At 41.6% G+C, this 21,742-nt stretch overlaps 1 protein-coding gene across 2 annotated transcripts; it reads left to right on the top strand.

Annotated features, from left to right (window-relative positions):
• Nucleotides 1-265: 265 nt before the first annotated feature.
• CBX1 (chromobox 1) lies at nt 266-21,701 on the top strand. 2 transcript variants are annotated; one of them, XM_082678570.1, is made up of 6 exons: nt 266-461; nt 2,855-2,956; nt 15,827-16,003; nt 16,480-16,657; nt 17,455-17,549; nt 20,182-21,701. In XM_082678570.1, the coding sequence occupies exons 2-6, from the start codon at nt 2,874-2,876 to the stop codon at nt 20,324-20,326; spliced, it is 678 nt and encodes a 225-aa protein (XP_082534696.1). In that variant the 5' UTR covers nt 266-461; nt 2,855-2,873; the 3' UTR covers nt 20,327-21,701. The 2 variants fall into 2 exon arrangements, with proteins under 2 accessions (XP_082534696.1, XP_082534697.1); XM_082678571.1 differs by lacking the exon at nt 2,855-2,956.
• Nucleotides 21,702-21,742: the final 41 nt, after the last annotated feature.

The following is a 21,742-nucleotide window of genomic DNA, read 5'->3' as shown; positions in this document are numbered from 1 at the left end:
CAGAAGTGGTTGATATTTCAGACCAAGCATCAGACTCTCTTGTAAAACCACACGTTTTAACTGTCTAGGTTGCAGCTTTCTAAACTGCAGTCGCTTCGGCGGCACTAGCTATCGAAGAAGTAAGTAAAACTCGAAACCCTAGCAAACTGTGCGTGGCGCCGTGGAAGGCGCGCAGCACTTCGGGTCTTGTAGTCTGGGACGGACTTCGAGTCCCATAGCGCTGTGCGGCGGGACGTCGCGCCTGCGTGATGCGGGCGGCGGGCAGCGCAGAGTGCGAGGCTCTTTTGTTCGGCTGAGGGGAGGGCCGTTGGCCGGGGCCTGCGGTACGCCGCTTCAGTGAGGGGCTCAACCGCGGTCAACCGGTTTGTTGCTTTTCTGGTCGCCACTCCCCTGGCCGGCCCGACAAGACGCGCTAGTAGCGCGGCACCGATTTCTCGCGGGCTCGTGGGCGCTGCTCTGAGGTGAAGAGCCCGCTAGAGGCGGGGAAGCGGGGGGGAGGCGCGCGGAGGCGGCGGCGGCGGCGGGAGCCCTGGATGAGGGGCCGCGCGCTCGCGGCGGAGGTCGGGAGCGGGGAGCGTGTCTGAATCCCGCGCCCTTCCCGCGCCGAGCTCTCCGCCGGGCGCAGTGAGTAGGACGACTGGCGCGAGAAGGATGGAGAGGGCGGGGCGGCGTCTCCTGAGCCAGAAATTGAAGCGATTCTGGGTGGGCCGAGCACTTGCGGGTCGCCCTTCGGGCCTGGGTAGACCAAGACAATGCTCCTTGGGTTGGGCTGGAGAGAAAACACTGGGTAAATTGGGAAGGGGACGGACGGGGCAGCCTGGATGCTTGGACAAGCGTAGGGAGCGTTGGTGACTGCGAGACCCGAGGTTTAGAAATGTAACCTGAGAATATATTGGGTCCAGCCGGGGCTGCCAGAGGAATTCCTCTTGCAGGGCTGGGGAACGGTAACTTCGAGGAAATTGTAAGGGTGGGCCGGGCGGCCCAAAGTGTGCTACTGGGGGAAGAGATCTGTTGAATAAATCGAGGAAGAGGCTAGAAGGAGGGGTAGTATTTGCCTGGCTTGGCTCGGGTTGGGGGGCGGGGGGAGGCGGGGAGAAGCTGTCAGGGCAAGTGGGGCGGAGGTCCCGAGAGCATTTTCTGTGAGGTGTGAAGAAGAAAAGGGGGAAACTGGCCACCCCTTGCTTCCTGGTTGATCGGCAGTAAGAATAATGTGTGAAGAAAAGATGGAACACACTTTTTTCCTTTTTCCAGATTTTCTACTACCTTCACTCCTTGATTCCTTTAGGGAGTTAAAAAGTCCAAGTGCAGCTCTTGCTTTGATTCATAATTAGTTCCATACGTTTTTATCTGAGATTGTTGCTGGTCACAATTTCACTGCGGTGAAATTGTAGAAATGTGTAGATGAGTTCATATTTAAGGAATGAAGTTAACTTAGTGAGAGATTATGAGACGGTGTGGGAGGTTGAGAGAGAAAGTGGAAAAGTTCGTGAGATTGTGAGGTTTTTTTCCTTGGACTCTTAAGTTTTTTAGGCAGCTTGTCCTTGCTGGAAAATTTGAATACGAAGGGAGCAGTACTTTACCCCTTTTCCAAAACTTCAGATGAAGATTTTTCATGGATTGTTGCTATATTCAGACATGTATTGGTTGAGCTCAATTAAGGTGGAATTTACAAAAAGATCAGTTACGCTAGAACCTCTGGCCAGGGGTAAGCTGTCCTCAAATGTGTTAAGAATCAGGTCGCCATTTTGGAATAGTTCTAAAAGGTCCAGGGTTTTGGAATGAATGCAGGAATACAATTGGGAAATTAGTGCCAGTGCTCCAAGGTGCTTACAGATATTTACATGGAAAGTGCTATGACTGAAGTGCACAGTGTTGGAATCGGCCACACCTTAATAAAGCTTCAACGCAGTTCAGAATCTTCAGTCATTTCCAATTTTCCCTCTGGTGCCATTTTCTTCATTGGCTGCTATAACCTAAATTGTTTTTCACTAAAAATGTAAATATTGTGTAGCTTGGTGTTTCTAGCTTCTTGATTAAAGGAGACCAAGTATGGGTACCCTATCCTTCTGCATTTTGACTACAGGATACTAATATTTTTATAATCATCTAAAGAAAGGAAGCAACCATTATATCTTCTGGTGCCCATTTTAGAGACTAGGAAAATGTTTCTTTTTGAATTCACACCACTTAAAGAGAATTGATGAATTTTTGTCATTTTCTAGTAGTTTATCCATTGAAATCTTCCTTTTTCATATACTCTTTCTCGTGGTATAACAGGTTTTGCATTAGATTTGATGGCTTTTTTGCATCATAGGTTATTTCGCTGAAGAGTTTTTGGAATAAGATGCTAATGGCTAGTTTATGGCCTATATAAGATGGGGCCATGCCTCTTGTTCATTCAAGTGTCTGACACATTGTTGACCATTCATATTGTTGAATGAATGGATAGGGCTTTGAGATCTTTTCTGAGAATCCCATATTAGTAGAATGGCCTGATGTGCATTTATGTAATCAATTGAATGGATAGGGCTTTGAGATCTTTTTTGAGAATCCCGTATTAGTAGAATGGCCTGATGTGCATTTATGTAATCAGTTTGCCTGTTTTTGTTCTATGACGTTAGGCAGAGTAAAACTGTTGCCCTTGGCATGCTTGTCTTAGCCTATGTTTTTAATATACTCACCCTGGTATTAAATACAGAAAAGGTATGCAGATTGTGCAAGTGGCAGTTTTAAATACCTTAGGCAAGTACTAGGAGAGGACCCAGGTTCTGGGTTTCAACAGCAAGCTATATAGTATTTTGAATATTTTCTGTTATATAAGTATCTTGAAAAATCATTTGTGTCCTTTGTATAGAGTTAATAAGTATTTCTCAATGGCGATGTCTACTGAAAAATTGAATAGCCTTTCCACGATTAATTGGAGAAGTTGTTTGAATGAGGACAAAATTCTGATCCTGTAAGTATTTGAATAACTTGTTAAATCTTTCCTGCCTTTTAAGCTTTTATGATTTACTGACCAAAAGGGGGCAGCCTAATTTGTCTGTGAAATTGTGCCTTTCTTTAATAATAGCAAACACATTGAGGGCCTAACAGAACTATGGTATTTGAGAAGTTAATGTCACTACTCTGGTTTTGTTTTGTTGTCTATGAATCCTTTGGTCTCTGCTCTTATTCTGGTCTTGCTTTCTAATCACTTTTATTTCATTTTAAACTAAAATATTTGCTTCAGGTATCACTGTGTTCTACTAATATTTACAGATCCCTATGGCCTCTAAACCCAAGCTATATCTATAGTTTCATTTCTATCAGCACCATGAAAAGGAGTTAGCCAAGCTTCTGGACACGTCTCAGATAAAATTCTAATTTTATTCACACACTGGTATTCTAGTCCTAGATCCTGGAATTCGAGGACAGGGATTTCTTTAAAAATGAAACTCCTGCCCACCCGGTATGTGGCACAAGTTCTTGTTTTCTGCGCAGTAAAGTTTTCCATCTGGAAAGCATTTGCCTCACAAACAGCCACAGCTAACAAACTGAAAGCAGTTTAGAAACATGAGTTAGGAGGACTACAAACTGAATATACTACACATGCCTTCACCTGCCTTTTGATGACTGGTATGTAGTTGCTAATGCTCAGCAAGGATACTTACTTCTTTGCAGATCCGATTTATTTGCTCATCATTCCCTAAAAAGCTGACAACTTTGGACTTCTGTTCCCTCGTTATCTCAATCTGAGACATCCATTCTTATTGCCCATATAGGGTTCAACACCTTACACTGGGTCCAGACCTACCTTTGAGTGTCTGAGTAAAAATAGAAACAAAATGCTTTGGGAACCACAAGAAAAAGAGAAATAATATTTAGCTAAGTTGGGTAAGCATCATGGAAGAAGTAGCATTTGAGCTAGCTCTTGAAGGAGGGGTAGGATTTTGACTACTAGCCTTGGACAGGAGCACACTTCTTAATAATGAGCAAATCCATGCATGGAGGAAATGTGCAGGATGTGTTCAGGTTGTACTTTTCTGTTTTGACAGGAGAATAGGTTTGTGAGGGAAGTAGGAGTATGGAATGGTTGGATCTAAAGGCTGTTAGATGTACATTGTGGAGTTTGGCCTTTTTTATAAGAAAGGAGGAGGAGACTTTGTAGAAAATTTTTTAGCAGTTACCTGCCACTTTCCTAATCAGTGTACTCCCACCTAAACTGGTTTACACACTGTCTGCCTCCGTTGCTTTTGTTAACAATAGCTCCTTGGGCTAAATCGCCTCCCTCCAGTCCAGTTTTTCAAATGCTATTGGAACCTTGCCTCAATCCCAGCTTTTCAAAACCTTTCTAATCACCCTAGCCATTTATTCTTCCAAGCCCCGGTAGTGCTTTGATGGCGGCTACTTCTTGCTTACATTTCTTTTGCTAATTACTGCATACTCCTGTCATTTCTTCTATTGAAATGAACTTCAATTGCATTTGTACCTTTCTGGTATGTTTTTAATCGTACAGTCCTGGCTCTGTGTCTTACCCTTGAGCGGGGGACTTGGGGAATTTTTCTTTGCTTCGGTAAGCCTTAGTTTCCTCGTTTGTGAAATGGGCTTAATAGAGATGTTGTGAGCATTGAATTAAGTGCCTTTCTATGCATTAAGTGTTAAGTATTCAATAAAAGTTATTTTGTTATTACTAGTCCTTATGGGATTTTCAAAAGCCTCTACTTCCTGTGAGTCTGCATATGCTGCTAGCCTGGCCAAACAGTTCCATTTGCCTGGGTCTGAGGGGATTCCACATTCTGTGATGTGGAGCTTTCAGAAGCTTTCAGTGCTTTAGCTGGGATGAATTGGTCACCCTTTATTCCACCCAAGCTCTTAGTAAATCCTTATTGATTTGATTTGGTTTTTTAATAGATGGTATTAAAAGCTAGTAGAGCTGTAGTTATAAACTTTTATAGCCATTAACTGACTAGGTTAAACCTAAGCTAGAGGCAAAAGATGGGTAAGGAAAACAAGGAATGGAAAAAGGAGCTAGATGAAGGAATGAAGTGGGGAGTGAAATGCACGGTAATTATCATCTGGTCCTTGTCTGCTGCTCCCACAATATAGCTCTTTCTACCTGGCCACACTTCTGTTCTTCAGATATAGCAAGCTCTTCTCACCCTAGGACTTTGAACCCACTATTCTTTAAATTTGGTGCGTTTTTCTGATTTTTGCTGAGTTGTCTCCTTGTCATTTGGGTCTCTGTTTAAATGTTACTTAATCTGAAGATATTTTCTTTATAGCATTTATCACTAATGTTTTCTTGCTTCTTGTCTGTGCCCTACTCTGCACACGCATGCATGCATGCATACACTCCCACTCATGCTGACTCATTTGTCCATATTAGAATATAAACTCTAAGAGACCAGGGATTTTGTCTGTCTTGTTCACCCTATTTGTCTAGTGTCTCACGCATAATAGGCACCCAATATAGGTAATCGTTAAGTGAATGAATACTGTAGGAGCATGTTCACAGGAAGAGTTAACCTAAACTTAGTCTGGGGCTTCGGGGAAGCTTCTGATGATGACATTTTTTTAGCTAAGGGAATTAGTCAAGTGAAGAATGGAGCAAAGGGCAAGGTAATTGTGATTGATAGGGTTAGGTGCAGTGGTCTTCAGCTCAAATGCCCACAGATAATGGTATGAAGAGGTCTGCATTTTTACATCAGTGGCTAGTATTGAGAATGAATTGGGTTGGGAGTTATCCAGGCAAGAGATGGTGGTTGCTTGGAATAGGATGGTAGTAGTGGGACTAGACAAATGTATAAATTAAAAGATATTTAAGATATAAAATCAACAGGATTTAGTAAGAGACTGGATATGGGGTTTGAGTGGGGAGAAATCAAGAATGTCATAATTTTGTCTTGAACTCAGTAAAAGCTATGTGAATTCTTAGAAAGACCATTCATTTAATTGGGTGATGGGCCTTTTTTAAAAGTATATCTGTAAAATCAGAGCCTGAAATCACAACCTCTGAAGTTATAGAACTTTACTGTATGAATCATTAAAACTGACTTTTGGTATTTATGTAGTTCTTCAGATATCTTAAAATTCCTTTTGCAAATAATTCTGTTGAAATTTTCCATTGTTTGTATCCAGAATTTACTTCCTTTTTCTCACCTATCTTATCTGTCTTCATAGGAACATAGATTCCTTTTGCCATTTACTACAAGGGCTTTCTTACTTTGTTTTGCTGCCTGGGTGAGACAAAAGGAAGAACATAAGAAATTCCTACACTTTAGGTATATGAAATGTGATTTCTCCGATTCTGGCAGCTCTTCTATCTCAGTCTTCCAGAAATGAGATCTTGGTTTCTGTTTTATAATTATTGGTCATTCATACCAGTCAGACCTGGGTCCTTCTTGAGTGTGTTCTGGAGCTGCTCTGCTGTTTTGAAAAACCTAGCCAGGGGACTTCCCTGGTGGCACAGTGGTTAAGAATCCGCTTACCAATGCAGGGGACACGGGTTCGATCCCTGGTCCGGGAAGATCCCACATGCCACGGAGCAACTAAGCCCGTGCTCCACAACTACTGAGCCTGTGCTCTAGAGCCCGCGCGCTCTAGGGCCCACATGCCACAACTACTAAGCCTGCGTGCTGCAACTGCTGAAGCCTGTGCGCCTAGAGCCCCTGCCCCACAACAAGAGAAGCCCACGCACCGCAAGGAAGAGTAGCCCCCGCTCGCCACAACTAGAGAAAGTCTGTGCGCAGCAATGAAGACTCAACACAGCCAAAATATATTTAAAAAAGAAAGAAAAACCTAGCCATGAATTTCAGCCATATACATTGAACAAAAATGGTATTTTCTTAGAGTTCCTAATGCACTGGATTTCAGAGAGTTATCCTTACGCTTAAAGCAGTAAATAATCTAATGAAGTAGGTTATATATGCAAATATGTAAATAGATAATGAATGCCAGAAGGTCATAAAAGCTCACCTCAAAGGAATTCCATGAGAGTTGTTACACCAATTTTACAGATGAGAAAACTGAGTTATGCAGTAAATATATATAACTACCTATAAGCATAAAGTTTTGAGAGGTCAAGGACAGCAAAGATATCATGCTTCTGGTGCTCATACTAGCTTTCTTTTGGTGAAAGGAACTGTGAGGACCCTTCAGGCAGTGCTCTTCCAGTTTCATTTCTAGTACAAGAAAGGTCTAGAGTGAATGATGTTGAATGTGATGTAGAGGTTTTGTTTTCAAGAACATCAGTTATTACTTACTGTTCAGCCTTATTCTAAATTTTTATGGAGAAAGTAAAAAGTTCACCTACCTTTTAGCTAACTATGAGAATTGATTTATGTCTGCAATAATGTATAATTTCACCTGAGGAATGTAGTTTCTGCCAGTCCTCTTACAGCAATGGCTTATATCCAAGGAATGCATCAGATCACCTAAGGAGCTTTTAAAGATGCAGGTGTCGTGGTCAAATCAACAGTGTTTGCAATAATAATAAATTGGAAACAACCGAAATTTTCATCATTAGGTAGATGGTTAGAGTATGGTGTGGCCATACAAGATGGAATACTATGCAGCTTAAGAATGGAGACCTTGGGCTTCCCTGGTGGCACAGTGGTTGAGAGTCCGCCTGCCGATGCAGGGGACACGGGTTCGTGCCCCGGTCCGGGAAGATCCCACATGCCGCGGAGCGGCTAGGCCCGTGAGCCATGGCCTGCGCGTCCAGAGCCTGTGCTTCACAACGGAAGAGGCCACAGCAGTGAGAGGCCTGCGTACCGCAAAGAAAAAAAAAGAGTGGAGACCTTTATGCAACAATGTCAGAGATGCATTACATTATATTAAAAGGCAAATTATAGAACTATAATAACTATTTTCACATATGTACATCTGGGTCAGTTTACATATAGAAGAACAGCTTTGACAGGTTTTGAGCCAGGGAACTTTGATTCCCTAATTGAATGTGAATACATGTATTATATTACAGTTAGAAAAACAAAATATTTTTTTAAATAATGCACATACACACACCCTACACTCTGACTCACTGGATCTGGGTATCTGTATTTATAAATTCCATAGGTGATTCTTATTCTCATGTAGGTGAAAGTTCTCTACTCAAGGTCTGCTTTCCTGTGAATTCTTTCTTAGTACAGATGGTCATCTCACCAGACCAGCATTCTAAATGTTTCACCTTAGTGTTTACCTCAAAAGGCCTACTGGTTTGTTTCAGAGGGCTGTAGCTGTTACCTTGTCCTCACATCTGGAATTTGACCTTTCAAGCTGGCAAGAAATCCGTATGGAAGTTCTGGGGTAGCCCGTTATAATTCATGTTTGTGATGGCAAGCAGGAGCTATGCTCACATTGTCTTCTCAGATCCTTCTCATATCGTTTCACTAGGACCAACTACAGGCATACCTTGTTTTATTACACTTCACTTTATTTGAAGATACTGCATTTTTTACAAATTGAAGGTTTGTGGCAACCCTGTGTCAAGTAAGTCTATCAGTGCCATTTTTCTAACAACATCTGCTCACTTTACGTCTCTGTGTCACGCTTTGGTAATTCTTGCAATATTTCAGACTTTTTCATTACTATTATATTTGTTATAGTGATCTGTGATCAGTGATCTTTGATATTACTATTGTAATTGTTTTGGGGTGCCACAAACCATGCCCATGTAAGATGGCGAAACTTAATCTGCCAGCTGTTCCCCAGTTTCTCTCCCTTTCCTCAGGCCTCCCTATTCCTTGAGATACAACGAATATTGAAATTAGGCCATTTAATAACACTGCAATGGCCTCTAAGTGTTCAAGTGAAAGGAAAAGTTGTGTCTCTCACTTTAATCAGAATCTAGAAACGATTACGTTTAATGAGGAAGGCATGTTGAAAACTGAGATACGCCAAAAGGTAGGCGCTGCTTAGCCAAGTTATGAATGCAAAGGAAAAGTTTTTAAAGGAAATTAAAAGTGCTACTCCGGTGAACACATAAATGATAAGAAAACAAAACAGTCTTCTTGCTCATATGTAGAAAGTTTTAATGGCCTGGATAGAAGATTAAACCGGTCACAGCGTTGAAGCCAGCAGAGGTTGGTTCATAAGATTTAAGGAGGAAAGCCATCTCCATAACATAAAAATGCAAAGTGAAGCAGCAAGTGCTGACATAGAAGCTACAGCAAGTTATCCAGAAGATCTAGCTAAAATAATTAATGAAGTTGGCTACAGTAAACGACAGATTTTTAGTGTAGACAAAACAGCTTTCTATTGGAAGAAGATGCCATCTAGGACTTTGTCATAGCTAGAGAGGAGAAGTCAATGCCTGGCTTCAAGGGACAGGCTGACTCTCTTGTTAGGGGCTAATGTAGCTGGTGACTTTAAGTTGAAGCCAGTACTCATTTACCATTCCAGAAATCTTAGGGCCCTTAAAATCTACTAAATCTACTCTGACTGTGTTCTGTAAATGGAACAACAAAGCCTGGATGACAGCACATCTGTTTACAACGTAGTTTACAGCATGGTCTCCAGTCTCCTTTTTTGGTCTTAGCAACATGTGGTCCTTTTTTTCCAGACTGTTCTGTTTTCCAGTTTCTGACAAAAACTCTATTCAGCTTTTTCTATTGCCCAGTGCATCTCCTTAACAATAACTTTATCATTTTAAATCTTATTTCACATGAAAAAACTAATACTTGGTGTGAAAAGGGCTGCTGCACACAATAAAGTTATTTTATGCCCACTGTTGAGACCTACTGCTTAGAAAAAAAGATTCCTTTCAAAATATTACTGCTCATTGACAACATTTGGTCACCAAGAGCTCTGATGGAGATGTACAAGGTTAATGTTGTTTTCATGCCTGCAAACGCAGCATCATTCTGCAGCCCGTGGATCAAGGAGTCATTTTGACTTTCAAGTCTTATTATTTAAGAAATACATTTTGAAAAAAAAAAAAAAAAAAAGAAATACATTTTGTAAGGCTGTAGCTGCCATAGATAGTGATTCCTTTGATGGATCTGGGCAAAGTAAATTGAAAACCTTCTGGAAAGGATTCACCATTCTAGATGCCATTAAGAACATTTGTGATTCATCGGAAGAGGTCAAAATACCAACACTAACAGGAGTTTCAAAGAAGTTAATTCCAAGCCCTCATGGATGATTTTGAGGGGTTCAAGACTTAAGTGAAAGAAATAGACATGTGGTGGAAATAGCAAGAGAACTAGAATTAGAAGTGTAGTCTGAAGAGTGACTTAATTGCTGCAGTGTCATAATAAAACTTCAGCAGGTGAGTTGCTTCTTATGGTTGAGCCAAAAAAGTGGTTTCTTGAGACAGAATCTACTCTTGGTGGAGATGCTGTGAAGGCTGTTGAAATGACAACAAAGGATTTAGAATATTATACAAACTCATTTGATAAAGCAGCAGCAGGGTTTGAGAGAACTGACTCCAATTTTGAAAGAAGTTCTGTGGGTAAAAGGTTATCAAACAGCATGAATGCTACAGAGAAATCAGTTCGTGAAAGGAAGAGTCAGTCAGTGTGGAGAACTTCATTGTTGTCTTATTTTAGTAAACTGTCACAGCCACCCCATCTTTTAGAATGCACCACCCTAAATCATTCTGCAGCCATCAACATCAGGGCAAGACCCTTCCTTCATTAGCAAAAAGGTTGACTTGCTGAAAGTTCAGATGTTGGTTAGCATTTTTCGCAGTATTCTTTAAGGTAGTATGTATATTGGTTTTTTAGACATAATGCTATTATTGCTTAGTAGACTACAATATAGTGTAAACTTTTATATGCACTGGGAAACCAGAAAATTTGTGAGTCTCGTTTTATTGCAGGGGTCTGGAGGTCTGCGTGTATTCAAAACCAGAATGCCTAATCTTGTGTCTGATACTTCACTGCCTCTGCCTGCAAGTAGCATTGTTCCTCCTTTCCATTTTCTAGCTCCTAACTGTAGGAGTGGAGGGGGTATCCAGGAGAATTGCAACTGTGCTTTTTCTTTCTCTTAAAAGAACTATGAGTTCATGACTCTTGCTTCAGATTTACACTATTCCTGGATTTATTGGGACACTATAGAAGAATTTGGGGTTCTTAAAATTGGCATTTTCTCAGTAGTTCTCTGTAGCCTACTTGCTAGGCTACAAAAATTCAAAACTTCTGCACCATCTAGCACTTGTCAATTTAAAAGACTGAGAAGACTGCTGGGGCCCTAAAAACCAAAGCTTTGCCACTGCCTGCTGATTTAATTAACAATGTATACCTTCCATATTCCAGTAACCAATAAAAAATCATTGGTTTTTAAACACCTATACATATTCTAAGGTCTTTTTTGAAAGAAAATCATTATCCACACTTCCTTATTTACTGATGACAAATTGTAGAGAGGACTGAAGTCAGACCTTTCAGTCCTGTCCTCGTAGAGGCTGGAGGGAAATTTCTCCTGTAAGTGTGTAGCTAGCTCCTAGTTCTGTGTGTGCAGCAGGGCCATTAGCCCAGTCCTGCTGGGAGATGTCCACACTGAAGTGATGTATTTTTTGTTAATTGTGTGACCTTAGAAGATTTATTTCATGTAAATTTATTGTGTTATCTCTGAGGTGTCAATAACATCTGAATGGCTTATTTTATAGGATTGTTTCAAAGATCAAATGAGATAACATGGTAGCACTTTGTAAACTGTAAAGTGCAATACAAATGTAACGTATTATTTTTCTAGGCATCTTAAAATGTAGCAGACCCAGTAAATATTTAGGTAAAATTGTAGCAGCTTAACTAGGTTAAGGATTTTTTGTCTGAAACATCGTGATGAGCCTTAAGAAGACTTTTTTTTTTTTTTTTTTTTGGGCTACGTTGGGTCTTCGTTGCTGTGTGCAGGCTTCCTCTAGCTGCAGTGAGTGGGGCTACTCTTTGTTGCGGTACGCAGGCTTCTCATTGCGGTGGCTTCTCTTGTTGCGGAGCACGGGCTCTAGGCATGCGGGCTTCAGTAGTTGTGGCACACAGGCTTAGCTGCTCCGTGGCATGTGTGATCTTCCCGGACCAGGGCTCGAACCCATATCCCTTGCATTGGCAGGCAGATTCTTAACCACTGCGCCACCAGGGAAGCCCCCTTAAGAAGACTTGTCCAAGAATTCTTTTCTAATCTTTTTATTTATTTATTTAGGCTGCGCTGGGTCTTCGTTGCGGTGCAAGGGCTTCTCTAGTTGTGGCGCGTGGGCTCAGTAGTTGGCGGCGCACGGGATGCATTGCGGTATGTGGGATCTTAGTTCCGCGAACAGGTATCAAACCCAGGCCCCCTGCATAGGGAGCACGGAGCCTTAACCACTGGACCACCAGGGAAGTCCCTAAGATTTCTGAGTTAATTTAGAACTGTTCGCCCTTGTGTACATCGTGTGATGTTCTAGTATATACCTTGACCCTTTGTTCAATGATTATGGCACTTTTTATGCCATAATTTGGTTGCCAGGATATTTAGGGAGAGTGGCAAATAGCATTGAATAAAGGCATTTTTCCATTATGCTACTACGCTGATCTGAGTTACTTTGAATATCCTTGCCAAGCAATTCCAGTTGAAAGCCCTCCTTCCAGATGTCACTGCTGGTATTTGGAGATTGCCATATTCAGGGAGAGGTGGTCTCTCTTGAAATAATCGATTTGGAAACTATATGCAAATAATTGGCCTGTCATAATATTTAAGGGAGCTCTTGGCTTGTCTGAAGGTGCTATCGATAGATTCTGTAGGAAGAGTGGGTTGTGTATTTAATCCACTTCTCTACTGATTTTGACAAATGGTTTATTCAGGACCCCAGAGAAGTACCTATAAATAAGGAAAACACTCACACTGGGAAGCCTGGCTGAGAGTCTCCAATATAAAGAGAATCCAATCCCTGGAGGTAAATGCTGGGATGAGCCAGTTAAGAAAACTCAAAAGAGAGAAATGGAAGTGTGTTTTCTACATTCTTCACTTCTCATTTGAGTTGCTCTTAGGACAATGAATTTAAGTGAGTAAAGATGAAAATCAAGCGGTCTCACTCTAGATTTCCCTATTTGGGGGTTTTCTTTACCTAACCTAAAGGATTATATTCTTATGCTATGACTCTTTCTCCTTGAGGCCATGCTAACGATAAAGGGAGGGGAGGCCTGCAGTAGCTAGAGATGAGCTAGAAGCTGTCCCTACCTTTTTGTTTTGTAGTAACAGGATCAGATGGGCAGGATTCAGTGTTATTTCTTTTTGTAAGACAAATGTAGCTATTAATGTAGATAACACAGAGCCTTCAATATCTCTGAATTCTGAAGCCAGAGTGATAAGACTGCCTTTCCTTTACTTTCTTAAATTTAATTACTTGGGAGAGGGGTTATTAGGGGACAGTTACTGGTTTGGGGTTGTCTGTAACCCGTTGTTTTTCTGTCTGTTGAGAAAGGGAGTAGCTTCCAATTTCTGAGTCCAAACTAATGTAGGGAGTTGTGGTACCCTTTGTTATTGAAAGGTGATTGTCAATTTATTTTTCTTTGCACATTAACTGATGCATGAATCTTGCCACCCCTTCAACTGACAGTGAAAGGAAGCAAGCAAGGAGTAGCACTTGTTCTTCGGAGCAAACACTACTGCATTTATCCAAAAGAAAAATTAGACTTTTTTTCCTTTCCTTATAACACTTGTCATGGCAATCAGATTCTGAAAACCTGAAAGTATCTCCCTCCAGGAAGAAGCAACAGGCTCTGAATCAGAGGCACAATGAAGCTAGCCAATAATTAGCAAAAGGTGACATTCAATACACTGATTAGTCTGTTCAGTAACAATAAAAGGAAAACTCATGGCACTAAAAGATGGGTTGGGGAGGGAAGGAAAGCAGAATCTTTGGTATGTAAATGGAGAGGAACAGTCTCAGTGCAGATGTGTGTTTTGAACTGTGTGGACAGGGGCATTGGGTGTGGCCTTAGGCCACACTGAAAGCATCTCAGAAAACTTTGTGTGTGTGCCACTCAGCAAAAGTTCAGAATACCTTTAGTGGAAGAGGTATCTATATTTTTTTCTTACCAGACATTAGGTTTCAGGAAGACAGGGACCATTACTTACTCTCTTGAATCTCCAGTCTCCAGCAATGCAGAATTTTCTAGTAGCCAAATGTTTGTTGTTTCAGTAAGTCAGCATTGCTTATATATGCAGACATGAGAATATCTCAGAGTATAAACCTAAATAAGCATCTGTAGATACTATAACTGATTCATATTGATGAGCCTGACTTTTAGTAAAGGTTTGTTATATTTCATATAGTCTATAGATGAACTCTTTCTAAAATACATTCTGTCTACACGTGCCAATTTAAAACTATTTAGAAGAGCCTACTTTCACTGACTCCTTTTCCCAAGGATGCTAGGAATAACCAGTTTAAACCCCAATTAGCATTGCCTTAAATTCAAACATGAAACATGGTAGTAACTACTTTCTTGTCTTGGATCATCTGCCATACTCTTGGTTGTTTGTATTTCCTTCTGGGCAGCTAATGTATCTATCAGTTTGTAGACTGCAGCCAGTTTTGTAGATCAATTTTGTTGTATAGGTATCTTATGGCGCCACCTACTGACACATTTGTAATCATAAGGCTTTATGCTTACCAACAGTCAAGAGTTGTATGAAGGACTAAAGAAAATAGATTTATAGGGGACTGGAATTTTAGCACTGGAAGAACCCTTAGAGGTTACCCAGCCTGATGATATATTTTACAAAAGAATAAATTCAGGTTCTGTTATCTGTGATACCCACCTTTTTTCCCCCATTTATTTCCAAATTCGTTTAGAGAATCCCATGGTCATTCTGGCATTTTTATGAATCCTTCTCAGCCTTAGAAATAAAAAGTAGAATAAAAAGTTCACAAGAAACTTGAGAATTATAAATTAATGGTGGCATTCAGAAAAGACTACATAAAGAACCTTAAGGGGACTCAAAAGAGATTGTGTTTAACAATGCAGAAGAATTGCTTATATTATATATGCATATACAGAAGGGAAAATTAAACTAGATGTTTAATAAATAGGACAAGCCATTTCCCTTAGTAAAAATCCAAGTCCAATACTGTGATGAAATTGAAAAACATTCAGAGAATTAGAAAGTATGGATCAGAGGATTATATGTATATAGGTTTGATGTATAGACCTTATTTTTAGGAGAATTGCTTTTTTTTCAAATTAGTGTAATATTTTAGATACCATAAGTAAAGGGGTATTGGGAGCTTTTTTAACTTAGGAGGAATGGGTATAAAAGTTTTAAGTGGATATGCAAGAATAAAGAAGTTTTGCTGTGAGATTAGTTGGGGCTGTTTTAGAAAACTAACTTTCTAGCTGAACATAGAAAACTCTTGGGTATTGAAGATGAATAGGCATAACATTTATTGAAGCAGAATGCACTGTTTTTTGTAAGATTTATTTATTACTTATTTATTTTATTATTTTTGGCTGCATTGGGTCTTAGTTGCGGCATGCGGGATCTTCGTTGAGGCATGCGGGCTCTTCGTTGCAGCACACAGGCTTCTCTCTGGTTCTGGCGTGCGGGTTTTGTATCTAGTTGTGGCACTCAGGCTCCAGGGTGTGTGGGCTCTGTAGTTTGCGGCACACAGGCTCTCTAATTGAGGCGCACGAGCTCAGTAGTTGTGGCACATGGGCTTGGTGGCCCCATGGCATGTGGGATCTTAGTCCCCTGACCAGGGATCGAACCCATGTCCCCTGCATTGGAAGGTGGATTCTTTACCACTGGACCACCAGGGAAGTCCCAAGCGTGCACTATTAAAATCATCGATGATGTCCCTGGTTTTATCCAAATATTCTCCTAAGAGTGTACCCTAATGTCCTTTTTATTTCCTTTATCATTTTAGCAGCGTCACCCTTTATACCAGAAAGCTGGCGGGCACTATGGGGAAAAAACAAAACAAGAAGAAAGTGGAGGAGGTGCTAGAAGAAGAAGAAGAAGAATATGTGGTGGAAAAAGTTCTTGACCGTCGAGTGGTAAAGGGCAAAGTGGAGTACCTCCTAAAGTGGAAGGGGTTCTCAGAGTAAGTTTCATTGACCCAGGAAAATCCATTCATTTGGTCACCAACTATTTCTCAGGAGACTGGTAATGTGCATGACCCAGGGTGCACTGATGGGTACGTTGTGACTCAGGCCTGGCCTTCACAGCTTATAGTTTAATTAGGAAAATGACCTACATGTACAAAGTGCTATCATGCAAGACTGATTTCTGATGAGCAGTTTTGTGTGTGGCTTTACACTGATCCAAGTTTGCAAAGAGAGAGTAACTTTCTTTTGAAGGAGGCAAGTTTCTAAGCTTTCAATTTGTACTAAAAAGCCCCCTACTGCCTCCCAAAAAATGTCAACTTTGTCAGGTTCTTGGTCTTGGACAGAATCCAGTTATATTTTATCGTTAACTCCTCTGTTCCAAGGACACCAGGTTTTGTCCTCCTGTGCTTCTCCTTAGTGTGAGTGTGCTAACTTTGAGTGGAAATTGTGACTTGTGTGCCTCTGGTTTCAGTGAGGACAACACATGGGAGCCAGAAGAAAACCTGGATTGCCCCGACCTCATTGCTGAGTTCCTGCAGTCACAGAAAACAGCACACGAGACAGATAAATCGGAGGGAGGCAAGCGCAAAGCTGATTCTGATTCGGAAGATAAGGGGGAGGAGAGCAAACCAAAGAAGAAGAAAGAAGAGGTAAGGCTCGAAGTAAGAATTTTTACTAGCCTAGAATTCATGCTGCTGTCAAAGAAGCTGAAAGATAATTTAAGCACTTTTGTTCTGCTGCTCCTTAGATCTCAGCAGCTGGCTCTCAATCCTTTTGGAATGTTAGATAGGCTAATGCTTTAAAAATGTTTGAGAGGGGCTTCCCTGGTGGCGCAGTGGTTGGGAGTCCGCCTGCCGATGCAGGGGACACGGGTTCGTGCCCCGGTCCGGGAAGGTCCCACATGCCGCGGAGCGACTGGGCCCGTGAGCCATGGCCGCTGAGCCTGCGCGTCCAGCACCTGTGCTCCGCAACGGGAGAGGCCACAACAGTGAGAGGCCCGCGTGCCGCAAAAAAAAAAAAAAAAAATGTTTGAGGGTTCAATCTCATGAAGCCACATAATCTACTCTTATTTTATGTGAGGTTCAAGAACAGTAAGTGCAAGGGAATTCATTCCTGTGAGGAGATGGCTGTCAATGTTTTAATCATTACAGGTTTTAATCTATTCAATACCGTAAAGTAAGGTACCTTTCGAGGGTGAAGAACAGTTGTGAACATTTATTTTGCTTGAGATGTGGGTCCCTTTTTACATATGGGGAAACCTCAAGCACTTCAAAACTCGACGGAATAATCACTCAGAAGGATTCTAAAAGGCTTGTGACTTAGAGCCAAAGATTTGGTGAAATATTGGCAAAAGGGTTTGATAACATTGTCAGAGAAACAGGAGTTGCTCCAGTCCGGATAACAGTCCCATATAGTTAAAATTGTTCCATCTCTGTGGTTTTTACAGTCAGAAAAGCCACGAGGCTTTGCCCGGGGTTTGGAACCGGAGCGGATTATTGGAGCTACAGACTCCAGTGGAGAACTCATGTTCCTGATGAAATGGTGAGTCTGCCAGTGGCTCTGTGTGGTTGTTTTTTTCTTCTCCACATCTGTTCCATGCCAGAGGAAAAGAGCTGGACCTTCAAAATTCCAGTCGCCCAGGTGTGAAATCTTTAAGATGGCATAGTCCTTCGATAGTGACCCTCGGCCTGACTGCCAACCCGGACTCGTGAGTTACAGGTAGGGGCCCTTAGGATTCTTGGATCTTTGCCCATTTTTTTTTAGGAGGTGGGAGACAATCTGGAGTACAGAGGGTATGGGGAGGAATCACATTTCACTCATGTAAATAAAGGGGGAAAAAAAGAAATGTGATTGAACCACCCTCCCCTTCCACCACCTCCGTAATAAAGATCGGGCTGGCCCCAGGATCAGAAATTCTGTTAACTTCTCAGGGTTAGGAAAGAATTTCTGTAGCTCTTCCTTTGTCCTTGACTGTTAGATCCTCTCCAGTTTGTGCAGATTCTACAATTGCAGTATCTGCCAGCAGGGGTCAGCAAGGCCCCTTTACTATACTAAGCATACAGAGAAGCCTGCTTTTTTCCATTATAAGTATAAATACCAGTGGTGGTAGTACTCCATGAAACAGCTTAATGAAAGCAGTTGTCTTGAGAATCTTAAGAACTGTAATTAACCCAAAATTCTCTATAATTTCTCTATTCTCTGTCCAAAAGGAAAGCTTTCTTCCCTTTTTCTTGCTTGTTGGAAGTGCTTGTTCTCCTCCCCCCCAAAGTGAAGCTCAATCATTGTCCTTAAAATATAAATTAGGAGTGAATAATCCTAAGCCTGTGCCAAAGAAGGCAGCATTCTAGGGGCTTTGTCCTTTTGTCAGTCTAGAACCTTCTCGGAAACTCATATCTGTACTAATTCCTCTCCTTTAGAAGGTGGCAGGAGAGGCCTAACTTGAACACTGAAAGCCTATGGCACAACCGGCTAAACCTCTTTTTTTTTCCCATGCACTCCCTAGGTGTTTACTGACTCTGACCTTCTTTTAGCTTATTTATTGCTAGCCTGTAGGAGAAAAGTTCATTTTTAAGGTGCTGCATATGGGAGAAAGGAATTAATACCAGAACTTATTCAGTCCAACTAGAATACACTTTCTCTGGCTGCATGTGACCAGTCTGAGTAATGGTAGCACCTCCTTATTGCTTGACACTACATTCCTTTGGTTCACTCACTAGTGTGTAAAGATTATAGCTGAATGTAACTGCAAGTTAAGATTGGATGTTGATTATTAAACCAAGTTCACTTTAAAGTGATTTTCCTGGAGAATGGAGATACTTGTTCATTTCCCAAAGTAGCTATTTTTCTGTGCAGTGAAAAGACTGAACTCTTACTTCAAAGGCTGTTGTTGAATTGTCAACAAGGGGCAGCCTGCTTCAGGTTCCCATGCTGTTATACTCCTTTTCCTTCCCATTCTCTTGTCTGTTTTTCAAAATCATACCTTACTGGCTTACTCTTCCCTGGTTCCGTGGGGCTGTGTGGCTTTGGTGTACCTGTTGCTGGAGTTCTGGAAGTTTGGGGTAGTGTCTCGTCAGAGATCCCATCATATATATCTATCTGCTGCCTGCCCTATGCTATTGCTTCCATCTAGGATGTTCCCAATGACCTGAAGATAGCTTACCCCTAAGTCCCTTGTAATATGTATGTGGTTTTCAATTTCTGAGAACATTTTAAAATTCAGAAAAAATATGGAGAATTATGTAACAGTCCCTTTATTTTCTATCTCCCAGTTTTGAAGCACCATTTCAAAGCACCTGGGAGTTGTGGCCTGTCTGTGAGCATGGCACTTGGTAGTGTTAAACAGTATGATTATGAGTAAGCAAGAAAATGTCCACCTGCATTGGCTCTGGTCAGTGCCAAATTGGTATTAAATCTTACTATCCAACATGGTATTAAATCCTATTACCAAGCCAAGATCTCTCCATGGGCTTTTAGCAGCTGGGATATGGCTTTGGAAGAGTATGGTAGCCTCTCTTATTTCCTCAGAGAATCTGAGAGTCATGGTTTTGTATGTGTGTGTGCGGCCTTTCCCAGGGGTTCAGAGTTAGCTTTTGACAAAGATATCTAGAGGGCATTTTCAATGGGAGAAGATCTCCGAGGATATTACTTGGCTAAAAGCTGCTAGTAAATGATGCTTACACCATATTATCATCCTTCCCTGGCCTGCTCTTCTGGAATTAATATTTTATTAATTTATTTTTTATAAATTTTTTAAAAAATTTATTTTTGGCCGCATTGGGTCTTTGTTGCTGCGTGCGGGCTTTCTCTAGTTGCGGTGAGCAGGGGCTACTCTTTGTTGCGTTGCGGTGTGCGGGCTTCTCATTATGGTGGCTTCTCTTGTTGCAGAGCCACAGGCTCTAGGCGCGTGGGCTTCGGTATTTGTGGCACACGGGCTCAGTAGTTGTGGCTTACGGGCTCAGTAGTTGTGGCGCACAGGCTTAGTTGCTCTGCAGCATGTGGGATCTTCTGGACCAGGGCTCGAACCCACGTCCCCTGCATTGGCAGGCAGATTCTTAACCACAGCGCCACCAGGGAAGCCTGGAATTAATATTTTAAAAGCCCAAGCCCTTGGGTGATCCAAGTTAGGAGACCACTAGCACCTGGTCTCAAAGTCTCTTTGTGCTTTGTTCTGCAGGAAAAACTCTGATGAGGCTGACCTGGTCCCTGCCAAGGAAGCCAATGTCAAGTGCCCACAGGTTGTCATATCCTTCTATGAGGAAAGGCTGACGTGGCATTCCTACCCCTCGGAGGATGATGACAAAAAAGATGACAAGAATTAACTCTCCTGAGTACCAGCCCCTGTCACATCTGACTGTGGGTTTCAGGTGGGGAAAGAAGGAGATCTACTTGTCTTGACACCGTAGAGGGGGCTTGAGAAGATGTCCTTTGAAGAGCCAGTATAGTTTCTGTGCCCTACAGCAGCCCAAGTGCTTTAAAGCCGCTCCATGCTGTATAGTTTGCACACCCATCCCAGTGGAGGGGAAGGAGGGTCAGTGTTTCAAGGCAACCCATTCTGAACTTTGCTGACAAAAGCAAAGGGCCTTCTATGAAGGACAAAACTTGCAGAATGGGATGTGGGAGAGCAAAAGATACTGCAGATCTTCAAAGAGCATCTCCACAACCCACAGCCTTCTTCCCAATAGTGTTAACTCTGCATTTTTACAGCGTAGCATGTATGTAGTTTTTGGCTATTTCTGGTGTGTTATTTGGGGTGGGAGGGATGGGGTGGGGAAGAAGGGAGACGGGTTAGGATCATTTTTGTTAAAATCTGGGGCCTGTTGGGGGGAAATGGTGAAAGAAAGGAAAGAACAACTAATGATGATTTGGTTCTGTGTCCAGAATATTTCATCCTTTCAAAAAATGTCATTGGCAACCTAAATGAGGACTGTGAGAGACTGTTTAAAAGCTGTGAATGCCTGAAACTTAGAAGCCAAGGTGTTGCCTGCCTGAGCTTAATGCTGTTCCCAAAAAGCATTAAGCTTTGGTAACTTCTTAACTTCCCAATTAAGAAGTTACCAAAGCCGCCATTTGGGGGATGGAAACTGGTTGAGGAAAAGTCTTATTGGAGTGTATACACAGGCAGATCATTCTGTCTTAGAGGTGCTAATTCTTGAAATCGACAAGAAGACCCTTTCTTTTCCAATTTTGAAGTTATAAATATCAGCTTCTCCATCCAAGCCACTGGCTGAAGTATTTGGGGAAGGGCAGAGGGTGGTATAGGAGATGGGAGAGTAGGCAAAGACAAGGGCCGGTGCTCTTAGGGTGGAAAACTCTTGGAGCCTCTGTTTTTTGAACTTTGAAACCATTGGTGGCAGGGTTCAGTCACTGACAGCACAAGTTCACTGAGTCACTTCAAGAGTTGAATGATTTCTGAAGCCCTGGTCTCAGGAGATTAAATTTTCATACTGGGGCAGTGGTTCACTTTAAAACAAAACACATTTTTTTAATCCTAAGAATTAACTAAAACCCAAAATGCTGTCTTGAATCATGAGATCCATCAGTTCTTGACATCATTTAGACCTGCATCTAGAACTCCGTTGTAAAATCTTTTTAGGCATGTGTTAGGTTTCTGTGAAAACTTTTGTTTTTAAATGTTAAACTTCATACCAACACTGTCAGTTTTTGTCTTAATAAAACTATAGATTTATAATCCTTGATTTTTGTCTTGTCTTGCCAGAAACACTCCTTGCCTTATT

Source organism: Grampus griseus, assembly GCF_964374135.1.
Source record: "Grampus griseus genome assembly, chromosome: 20".
Lineage (NCBI taxonomy): Eukaryota > Metazoa > Chordata > Mammalia > Artiodactyla > Delphinidae > Grampus > Grampus griseus.
This window is presented reverse-complemented; position numbering and strand designations above follow the sequence as displayed.

Bases quoted from the DNA above. Each gene is read 5' to 3' on its own strand.
- CBX1 (XM_082678570.1), top strand. From the start codon at position 2,874: ATGGCGATGTCTACTGAAAAATTGAATAGCCTTTCCACGATTAATTGG. The intron at 2,957-15,826 runs GTAAGTATTTGA...TTATCATTTTAG, and splicing joins GAGGACAAAATTCTGATCCT to CAGCGTCACCCTTTATACCA. The intron at 16,004-16,479 runs GTAAGTTTCATT...CTCTGGTTTCAG, and splicing joins AAGTGGAAGGGGTTCTCAGA to TGAGGACAACACATGGGAGC.